At 35.6% G+C, this 11,724-nt stretch overlaps 1 protein-coding gene across 2 annotated transcripts; it reads right to left on the bottom strand.

The window, feature by feature from the left end:
- Nucleotides 1–44: 44 nt before the first annotated feature.
- On the bottom strand, nucleotides 45–11,058 carry LOC120260407 (ATP-dependent DNA helicase At3g02060, chloroplastic). 2 transcript variants are annotated; one of them, XM_039267882.1, is made up of 15 exons: nucleotides 10,400–11,058; nucleotides 9,735–9,960; nucleotides 9,205–9,450; nucleotides 8,922–9,056; nucleotides 8,435–8,559; nucleotides 6,398–6,537; nucleotides 5,891–5,961; nucleotides 5,104–5,265; nucleotides 3,729–3,815; nucleotides 2,613–2,786; nucleotides 2,119–2,163; nucleotides 1,834–2,004; nucleotides 1,578–1,763; nucleotides 854–1,244; nucleotides 45–163 (listed from the first exon to the last, which is right to left on the bottom strand). In XM_039267882.1, the coding sequence occupies exons 1-14, from the start codon at nucleotides 10,975–10,977 to the stop codon at nucleotides 1,143–1,145; spliced, it is 2,448 nt and encodes an 815-aa protein (XP_039123816.1). In that variant the 5' UTR covers nucleotides 10,978–11,058; the 3' UTR covers nucleotides 45–163; nucleotides 854–1,142. The 2 variants fall into 2 exon arrangements, with proteins under 2 accessions (XP_039123816.1, XP_039123814.1); XM_039267880.1 differs by lacking the exon at nucleotides 45–163 and adding an exon at nucleotides 353–767.
- Nucleotides 11,059–11,724: the final 666 nt, after the last annotated feature.

The following is an 11,724-nucleotide window of genomic DNA, read 5'->3' as shown; positions in this document are numbered from 1 at the left end:
TCGGTTTTGAAAGGGTGGGTTTTCTGGGTTGCTCTATGTGGTCAGTCAGAGATGGATCCGGGTTTGCGGACCGGTGATTCTGGTGTCTGAAAAGAGAGTTCACAGGAGTTAAAAGGGTTGGGGGTTTTGGTTAGGAGTTGTTAGACCGAATCGCAAAATAGACCTGCGAGGAATATATACATAAATTATAATCAAATTTTATAAAATAAATTTAATTTAAAATCTTCATTCAAACAAAATCTTAGAAATCATAAATGGCATAAAGACGGTTAGAACAAAAAACACACCCCGTGATACCTGTCACAGGGCATGCGAGAACTTGTGACTGTATATGAACGAACATATAAACACACACATGCATTTATCACCCTTCTGGACTATAGGCATACACTAATTGAATCCGTCCAATCAGAAATCCATGTTTGAAATTCAGATAGATGCAGAAATCTGCATCACAATAGTTAAAGGCCTGGAAGGAAATAATCATAAACAAGAAAGAAAAAAAAAACACCTAAAAAACATAACAGATTAACGTGTTTATAGTGGATGTAAGCTTGATATCACACTATACCGAACTATCATATATGCATTGTAAGCAAATAACAAATTTCCTAATTGATATAAATAATGACAAATCGATCACAAGTTTCATGGCATATAAACTAATAAAAAAACCAAGCGGTAATTTTGCAAATTATAGATGGACCATGAGAAATCTATTAACAGTGAGATTGGATCCTGAGCAGCGTGAGAGACAGCGTAACCCCCTGCAAACAAATTTTTGCCATCAATTTGATCAACATCACAAGTACAAACCAACACGAGTAGTTAAGTGCAAGATCAGTAAGCTTACCAGCATCTGCAAAATCATGATATAATCTCCGCCATAAGTAATATTGGTGTCTATAGGTTACATTGACTTTCAACTCGATCAGTGCTTCATTAGAGAACTATGAAGAAGGAAGAGCAGGTGTCCACCATGAGCCTGCAAAGTGTGGTAGATGTACAACATGGCTCCAGGGTGTGATTAATCATGAGCTTCCTTGAATGTTCATCCATCAAGAAGCCAGGGAGTATACTTTTTTGGGAGAATGAGACCTCATTCTGTGTCAGATGTTGAAATTATTTCTGTAGTGGAGAATCTAATATTTCACAAGAACAGACAATGAAGAATAGAGCTCTGATAGGCATTGAAAGACCCAGTTCAAAAGTTGCTCCCTCTGTAGCTCCAAGAGAAGTTCAGCCTGCAAATTTGATTTAAATAATTAGTAGCATATAAATGTTGTTGGAGGCTTCAAAATGATGGAAAGATTAATAATCCATAGCAAAAATGCCATCATAATAATTAGAAGATAGATCTCTGATTAAACCATAAAGGCTCTAACCCCAATCCCATAAAGTTGAGTAACATATAAAATCTGCATTTGGCAAAGCAGTGAGAAGAGGACAAATGTATTTCCTAGTTTAAACCTTTCTGAATTTCATTAAAAAAAAACCTAGTATCCCATGTGGAAGCATTTACTTCACTTTTCATAAGAGGATAAGGAAAAGTGAGGTTTACTAAATTCCCTACTTACCCGTATTTCAGTTCCAGTGAAACTAAGGCAATTCCGATGTAATTCAGATGTCATTGACTCTGCCATAAGCTTAAAAACCCTTTTACTCATGTTAGTTTCCATAATAACCATCTTGCCGTATGTGTATATTCTACTGATACCAAGGTCTGCTGCCATTCGCCTTATGTAGAGCTTCTTCAATATCAACTGCATGGACAAATAGGAAACAACAAATAACCACAACATTCTCTGGTATGATCATATTTCATACACATACCTCAAAAGAATGAGGTTCTTTTCCATATTGTTGTCGCAAAACCTCTGTAAATTGCATCAAGCTCCACATATCTCTTGCAGCAGCTTTCTCAGCTCCACTAATCAATGCCATGGGATTCTCAAGATTATTGATGAATTCAGATGACAGGTGGGTTGTGATATTTATCTCTAGCTGTGAAAGGGTTGGAACCAAAGAATATTGAATGTTCAGCTTAAAAATGGAAATAGATTTTACAGATGCATTCAATTGACAATGGAAGGCTAGATTGACAGGAACAAAAAATACCTGAACATTTTTGTAAGGAACAGAGATAAGCCGGTGTTCTTCAACCTGAATATGTATATAGCTTGAGTATTTTCTAGAATTCAGTAGGTATAATACTTATTGCAAGATATACCAGCCATTTCATGTGTGGAAAAAGATTTATACGACATCTCTTGATCATACACCAGAAACATTGCTTGTAAGATGTAATAGCAGTTCTGAGAATTAATGATTTTAAAATAACAGCCACCCAGGGATTTTCACAAAACACATCCTCTAGTATGACCAATTCTTAGGATAACTGGTACCTAATAAACCCTCAAGCTATGATTTAATTATGGAGAGAAACAAGAGTGGCACAGGACATCTATCTATCATTCGTCAACATTCACATATTTATATATCCAAGATAAGTATGTACATGTTAAGTGTGAGCATTGGTGAATAGGTGAATCATATATAAGCTCCAATTTCCAGTAAAATATAAGCGAGAAGTGCAGTAGATTGAAAAGTACCTTGGACAAACTCTCAAACAGCATTTCAAAAAAGAGATCAATGCCGACATTGCCAATGTCACCAGTCTGTTGCTCACCAAATATATTGCCAAACCCCCTAATTCCCATGTCTCTCTCTGCAAGTTGGAAGCCTTGCCCCAGGTCCCGGTATTCCTCCATGGCAGCGAGTCTCTCCTAATGAAAGTCAAAGTTGCTAAAGGGTTATATTTAAAAAAAATAAAGAACCTAAATTGGGTTCAATTCACAGTTGTCAAAGAGGCGCGCCTCGGGCACAAGGCTCAACAGCCTGCGCCTTTATAGGTGTCAGACAGGCACTGTTACAAAGGCGTGCGCCTTTGAGCCTAGACGCAAGGCTCAAGGCGTGGGCCTAGGCGCGCCTTCATAACATCAACAAATATATTTGGTTATTTTTAAAATATTTAGTTTAACTTTTAATCTTATCCACACATCATTAAAAATAAAAAAAGCCCACCTACAATCAGAGCCATCTAAAATTAGGGTGACCAACACACAACCAACCAAGTAGAATCAAGACTTCATCTCTCCTCGGGTTGATCCACTATTTAGATGAAGAGAATGATAAATTTGAAGAGGAAATTGAAGATGGACTTGATGATTTTGATGATAGTCACTAAAATCTAGATTTTATTATACAAGTTAGGATTTGAACTCAATGCATGCATTATATCATATTATCGCATTTTGTATTAAACATTTGAAGATTATTTTGCATGTTATTATGTACGTTTTTTTTTCTAATTTCTGATTGTCTTCTATGATATTAATCTTTAGGACATTTTAAAACTTTAATACAAATTAATCTTTAGTACAACTATTTCTAATTTTTCAATTTTCTTTAATGGTGACCGGTGCGCCTAGTGTTAATCGGGCGCGCACCTGCGCCTTGTGCCTAGATGCGCCTTTCACCTATGACAACCTTGGTTCAATTACAATAAATCAAAAGGATAGAGATGAAATGCAGGTAAAACATTATCAGAAGAAAAAAATTGCCATTGTTGAACACAAAATAAAGGGCACATGCTAAGGAAAATTACCATGATACTTTATAAAGATAGGGTACCATTTAACAAGAAAATAAGCAGCCAGAAGACTTACTAATGCTTGGTCAGAGAGTAATGACTTGTCAGGATAAAATAAGTATGCATATGCTTCTTTATCTGCTCTCCCAACCCTTCCCCGCAGCTTTAAAATATCAGAATGACATCAGCAATTTAGCAGGTAAAGTCAAGGATAACAGAAACTATATACATATAAGACATTGTACAGTGCAGACTATATTTCACAACCACCATGGAATATGCTTAATTGTTCTAATAAGGGAAAACCCAATGTTGAATTACCCTGACAACTATTCATACTCTGTAGCACATCCCTATTATATCACAAAGTAACTGAATGTGCAATAATACGTCTATTAAATCAATGAACATTTTATCAGAAATAATAAAATAGCAGTCGATTTCATGCACTCAGCCATGTAATGCCCCAATTATTATGTACAATTTCAAGATATAAACACATCAACACGTTTGATGAGAAGGACCAGTAGATGATACATCAAAGTTACTTACTAGGTTCATTTTGAAAGCAAAAGCTTGAACAGTCTGTTTATAGAATACCTCTTAAATCCTGCTCTACCCTAAGTTCCTGAGGTCCTTTTTTTTGTATTTTCTATTATAATTATTTTTATTTTTATTTTTAATTTTTTTGGGTGGGTGTTGGGCGCTTGGTTCAATGGAAAAAAGGACAGAGAGCAGATAATTCCTACAGATGATGCAAAATAACATACCAGGAAGATTTGGAAGATATTACCAGAAAGGCAGAAAAAGACATGATTCAAAATAAGAAGTGAATCAAGTGATTACTAAGATCTAACATATTAGTGTTTAGGGCAATTTAGTAATTTTCATATCATTGTATGACAAGTTATTTTAAATTCTATGTTTAGTTAAGTCTATCAACAAATTTTAAGAGATTGGATAAGTTTTAATTTAATTAAGACTTTTTTTGTCCTTTTTGATTAGCCGTCGAACCTTTCTCCCGTTGGGAGTCAACCTCAGAAAAGTTCTCAAATTTCTATAACAAGAAATGAGTCTTCCTAGGAACTAACCAATGATTTATCATAAGTTTTCTTTTTAATCTTGATGCTTTATTTCAAAGTGTGATTGCCTTTTCTTCCGAATGTCATTCCTTAGATTCTCTAGGTGTGATTACCTATCCTATCCTATGTCAACTAGAGTTAATCTACACAAATACTAAATAGACAAACCTCTTTTCAACATAAACACATCTAATAGAATCACAGATTCAAAAAGCATACTCAAATTGAAGACACTACGAAATGAATGTACAAGCAGTAAAGCTGGCTAATGCTCTAGCTAAAATGTGAAGATGGAACGAATTGTGATTACATTTGAGTAGTTTGACTGCTGAAAAATACAGCATTTTCAGCCTTTCCAAAGATTCATACCTGATATAATTGGGCTAGCCCAAATTGTTGAACATCCTGAACTATGATTGTGTTCGCATTTTGAATATCCAGACCACTTTCAACAATATTCGTGCAAATGAGAATCTTGATCTCTCCCATGGCAAACTTTTCCATGGTTTCCTCAAGCTGCTTTGAGTATTGCTATTGAAGGCACAAAAAAGTTTGCCTTCTTAGTTACATACTGACAATGAAAGCCAAGATACCCAGTACTTATTAGAGCAAAATGAATTCTTCAATCCTGGACTTAATATTTACAATCTGGTAGTAATCATTGCAAATAGTGTCAAAGGAGATAAAACACAATGTTGGGGCATAGAAATAACATAAGGAACACGGAAATTTTTAGTATATAAAATCATATGCATGGATTTTAGTAATATAGATGGTATACCTAAAACCAAAGTTACACTTTGAAAACTAAAAGGCTGTCCAAACTAAAGCTGGTTAATTTTGACAAGCCACCTATTCTCACAGAGAGAAAAAAGAGCCCAACTTAAATTTGAGGGCTTCAATATTTAAATAAATGCCTTGAATAAAGTTACCTGCCAAAGAATGCCTGAACAACAGAACCAAAAACCTTTTCTTAAAATAAATTTAAAAAAAAAAAAAAAGATGAAGCACTAGAACTAAGCAGAGATGCCTAATGATTTGGATCTGTTTCCAATAATTTAATGCAAGTGAAATAATATGAAAATCTATAAGAAAGACATTCTCAAGAATCCAGACGCAGCAACTAAGCAATAAAATGGATTAGTAAGAAACAAACCTTTCCATGAGCAACGGCGATTTCAACATTTGGAAAGGATTGCTCAAGAAACTCCATTACTTCTTCCAGCCCTGTTAAATTAAAGAAAGAAAGAAAGCATTGAAAAAAAAATGAAATAGCTTAACATATTATATCCATGAGCAAAAAGAGTTGAAATTGGCAAATATGCCATACTATCTCATCCTGCTATGATCCTCTCAGAACTTGCACCAGCATCTATTGGATTCTCTATTCCTCTCGAATTTATACATTACATTCTTTTCTCAATAATGATTCAGTGATCATGATGTTACATTATGATTAAGCCATCCTTCAGAATCAAATCAGTCTAGATAAAGAAATGAAGAAGTCTTCCATATATACTAGTGATATCAACACTGGATAGATGGATGACAAACTACTGAAAAGTTTAAAAAAACTGAGTTTCTAAGAGATTGGAACTCAAAAAGTCAAGAGATTGACAAAACAAAGATGCACTCTTCCAATTAATGGGCACAGTAAAATGACCTTTAATTCGAGGTAGAACATAGAACACCTGACCACCACGATCCAGTTCAAATTTGATTGCCGACAAAACCTTTTCTTTACTATATGATGATAGATGAGTTTTAATAGGAACTCTTTCTGGAGGCGGAGTCGAAATTAAACTGAAAAAAGAAAATTATCCATTTTAAACATAGAGATGGTTTAATAATGTTCAATGTTGGCCTCTAAATACAATAATAAATGGAAAATTGATTGTTGAAAAGTAAAATCTCGTAACCAACCCCTTCCCCTTGTCAGACATAAACTACATTTTTACAAGTGAATACTAAGGTATAAACCAAGCACAGGGTAATGGTCAATCCTTTTGAATATTGGTAATGGCAAAGCATGCAAAGGGAGTGTCATGTGGTGATGCAGTGAACGCACTGATACCGTGTGGGTCTAGGCGTGTATTTGAGCCAAGCCGTTCGTGAGTGGCTCGGTGTTCGGCTTGATAAAGGCTCGTTTGTGTTCAGCTCATATTGTAAACGAGCCAAGCTTGAACATCATTTTCAAGCTCGATTAATAAATGAGCCAAGCTTGAACAGCCGAAAGCTCGGCTCGTTTTGGCTCGCGAACAAGCTCTTGAGCAAGCTCGTTTATAAGCTCGGTTGTGAGCTCGTTTATATATATATATATATGTATATTAAGGTGTACATATGACTATATCGTTGTTGTCAATTTGAGTCACACATAGAGGGCTCTAAACTACTATTTGAAAGCTCAGCTCGTTAAAAACTCAGGTCAGCTAGTTTATTAAGTTAAATGAGCTCGTAAAATAAACGAGCTAAACTTGAACACCACCAAACTCGCCTCATTAAATCTTTTGAACAACTTGTTTATTGTATAATTAAAAACTCGTTTATAGTATCATTTCTAATTTTATTTGTAACAATCACTAATATAATCATTCATATATAGTGTCATGAACAAGCTTATTTACCGGATCGTTAATAATATCGGAAAAAATATTTATAGATAGTTACATCACAATGTTTATTTTGTTATTATTGTAATTAATTGTTAACTTATTTAATTAAGATTTTAAGAAGCTTGAACTCAAACCTTAATGATTCCATAAACAAGCTTAAATTATTTTTTTAATCCTCAAACTAAAATCGAGTTGAGTCACACGTGATAATAATTCATTAAATAAGCTTTAAATGATACTTTACTAAATAAAAGAATAGTCAAGCCTTAATTAAGCTAACGAGCCAAGGTTAAGCTTCGAATTTTCTTAACAAGTTGAGCTCGAGTATGAAGCTCGAAATAAACTCGATTAGAGCTCGAGCTCGAGCTCGGTTAAAATAGTAACGAGCCAAGTTTGAACATGAAAAATGAAGCTCGAAGAAAGCTCGGCTCGAGCTCAAGCTCGATTAAATAGTAACGAGCCAAGCTTGAACAAGACAAAGCTCGGCTCGGCTCGTTTACAGCCCTATGTGGGTCGTACCTGATCAGAGACGGGGATGAAGATCCGAGCGTGCAGTGCTGTGCGAGTGCGCAAGGGTTGAAAAAGATGGCCAGAACGGTGGAGGCAAGAAAGGAGCTTTGTCAGTGTTTCAAGGATACTGGACCTTCTTTTGGAGTTAACCCAAAGAGAGCTAAAAATTTGCCATCTTTTTGCAAGCTCAACCTTACTATTTCTATCAAATGACTAGTTCATTAGCAATGTCAAGTGTTAACAGGTCATACACAACATGAAAAAAACCAATTTTTTTAATAATACAATGTTTTTATTTGAATTGGAATGAAAATATTCAAATTGAATTAAGCTGCCAGGTGGGTCAAGACCCCAGTCAACCCAAACCGAAGTATATTTCTTTTGATGATTTTCAAATTAAAAACAATGCAACTATCTAGTTATTGCAAGTCTAGGATCAGATGGCCTAGCTTCGTATTAATATGTACCATGTTATGCCCATGTAATGCATGCTATGAAGATAGAATTAACTTGAGGATTTGATTGAGATTAGTAAATAAAGACTGGCAGTAATACCAGCACATTAAAACAGCCATTACCTAACATCACGGAACCCAGTTAATGCCAAGTAAAGGGTGCGTGGAATTGGTGTTGCTGAAAGGGTAAGAACATCAACTGAAGTCTTGAAAGAGGCAATCTTCTCCTTTTGTTTTACCCCAAACCTCTGATACCCAATACAGATGACAATTAATCAGTCAGTGGGCATGAGCTACCAAAATACATAACAACGTCTTTCAAAATAAGGAATTCACTTCAAATTGTAAAACTAAAGATATCAAATAACTTTGGTGAACTAAACATTTCATCAAATTGTTTTTTATTTTAAATCATATCTTAAGGTGTATACATTTGTGAGAGATGTGAATAACATCATGACCAAATCAGGTCATAATCTAGAATGAATAGTTGATGCATGAAAAAATGTTGCTAGACTGGTAAAAATAAACATGGACAAAAGTGATCCAGAGTGACCACCAAGGAATTGAAGTTGATCAGTGTAAAATTAAACAAAAGTGCGGCATGAACCTGTTCCTCATCAACAACAAGGAGACCCAGATTGTTATAGACGACACGACTGCCAAGAAGAGCATGAGTTCCAACTATGATGTCCAGTTGCCCTGTCCTAATCATAGAAATGTATGCCTCTTTCTCTGCCTTGGTCTGCACATAGAATGAGACTTTGATGTCAAAGGTTAGAATGAAATCTCCAGGTTAACAACCTTTTCTCTGAACAATATTAACCTAAGTAAAATGAAAAGTTCAACACAAGCTACAAAATCCATCTTATATGGAACTGTCAACTGTGTACCTGAAACCTACTCAAGAGTCCCACTTTCACATGAGGATAGCACGAAAAGCGCTCTGAAACCACATCAAAGTGTTGCTTTGCAAGAACAATAGTTGGTGCCAGAACCATAGCTTGTTTCCCAGCAAAGACTACACAACAGATGGCACGCAAAGCAACTTCAGTTTTACCAAATCCAACATCTCCGCAGATCAGTCTGTCCATTGGAGTTTCCCTTTCTGTCAAATCCTTCTCAACGTCAATAAAAGCCTGTCCAGCACATGAGTACCATAATCAAAATCAACAAGCCAATGACGTCAAACCCCACCAAACATAGAACTGCCAAGATGAACAGCTGCGCAGAATTATTTCACATACTATTTGGTCACTAAAGACAAGAAAATACAAGTAATTGACAAAAAAAAAACATATCAACTAAACTCTTAAATAAATGGTTTTACTTCAAGAAAGAAACCTTGTTTTGTGTAGGCATGCCAAATTGAATGGAATGCAAGAACTGAACAGCAAAGAGCAAGGATTTGTAGAATATTAACCTGCTTTTGGTCAGGGGTTGGTTCATAAGGAAATTGAGCAGCAAATTCATCCAAAATTGGGCTTTTGGCGTATGGAGGCCTCTTCTGTTTTAGTCTATGCAAGTACAATTCCATCAAGTCAACAACCATCTTTTGAACAGCAATCTTCCCCTTGGTTCTTCTTCTCTCCCACGCACCAGTGTCACTTAGTTTGCTTAATGTCCGTGGCTTTTTTGTTTCATTTGGGCTGCAAATTCAATATTATAAATAAATCACCTAAATAACAAAATCACAAAAGCAAAAAGCTACGTGATGCAGCAATTCGTAAGACATTCTAGTGTACATTTTACCCAAGAAATTATCTTCCTTAACCAAAAGATATCCACATTTTTCCATCAACACAAATAACATCCAGTAAAATGAGTTTTATATTATACATCCCTCATTATCCAAATCCTGGTTCTTATCCTTAGAAGCCCCTTCTTCCGCACCCATTTGCGTCAAAACTCCACAAAAATAAGCAAAAGAAATAACCCAAGCTCTATAATTCCTAGTCAAAACAATCTTAAAATTCAGTATAATTTTTCTCATTTCATTTTCATTATCAAGACAAGCAAGCATCATGAACAAGAACATGATCATATATATACATATAAAAAACATGAATATAAGCATGTAAACCTTACAGATTGTATCGATAAAGCATCTTGCTTGCTTGTGCAACAGGAAGCTTCGCCATCCCATCCGCATACTGAATGAAAACATACTCAATGGGCTCGGAGGAACCCTTTGGCACATCATACTTAATCGCAACAAACCTCCCAATCCCTACCTTCTTATGCACCACATAATCCCCAGACTGCAGTGTATAAGGATCCACTCTATACCCAAACCCACTCCCCTTCACCTCTGAATCCCCTTTGAGCTTCTGCAACCCTCTTTGCTGCTGCTGCTTCACCTTATTAATATACTTCTCAGCCTCCTCTGAATCCACCTTCTTCCCAGGCCTCAACCCTTCCCGTTTCCCAAGATCCCTTCGGATTCTCTCGTTCAGAATCGCAATATCATCAAGCTCGGTCAGATGTTTCTCCTTCTGGGGAGATACTGATACGGAACCGGCTCCTGTGTAGAAAGCCCTAATTCTGATGGGGATGAAAGGTCTAGGAGCAACTCGGAATGGTCTGCAAAATCCAGCAAAGAGAAGAGAGGGACCACGCCGATTGGGAATCACGAATGGAAGCGGGGAGGCCTTCGTTGCCGCCATTGATGTGAGCTCGGAGCTCTACGAGGATGAGAGCTTCGCCATTGGAGAGGAATCGAGAGGGTTTTGGAGGGGGTTTGGATATTAGTGACGAGACGAATGGATGTCCGAAAACGAGTGACTTTGCCGCCAAAGGATGGAAATCTAGCCGTTCATGTGACTCGTGATCGAGTTCTATCACCAGATCGTACTCGGTGACAGGATGGACGGCTAGATCGCATTTGGGAAGTTTTGGCGCGAAGGCTTCTTTATTATTATATTTAGTTATTAATGAAATGATTAAAAATTGAACGTCTGAATTATTTAAATCCAATGCCACAAATATATCAATAAATGATAATATACATATATATATATATATATATTTTCGGAAAGATATAATTATATATGAAAAGAACGGTCAAGTTTGAATTTTACCAAGTAACAAAAGGTGGTTTCATTAAAATAATTGTATTGTATTTTATTCATGTGTTTTTTTATGTATAATTTTGGTGGTATATCAAATCAAAAACCAGCAATAAAAGTCAAATCTTTATCAAACATATGATGAATTTTCAAAAAAAAAGTATGATGAATTTTAATGGCACAATGATTTACTCAATTTTAAAATTAGAAAGTATGATGAATTTTTTATCACCAATTCTTAGATTTATTCGTGTGGTTGTATACTTGTATATATAATATGGTCACAAAGGCAAGTGGAATTTATGTTTATTTTTATTTTTATTTTTTTTATGTTCTTAGATGATG

Source organism: Dioscorea cayenensis, chromosome 5 (genome assembly GCF_009730915.1).
Source record: "Dioscorea cayenensis subsp. rotundata cultivar TDr96_F1 chromosome 5, TDr96_F1_v2_PseudoChromosome.rev07_lg8_w22 25.fasta, whole genome shotgun sequence".
NCBI lineage: Eukaryota > Viridiplantae > Streptophyta > Magnoliopsida > Dioscoreales > Dioscoreaceae > Dioscorea > Dioscorea cayenensis.
The sequence above is the reverse complement of the archived record's forward strand: the minus strand, read 5'-3'. Positions and strand labels throughout refer to the sequence as shown.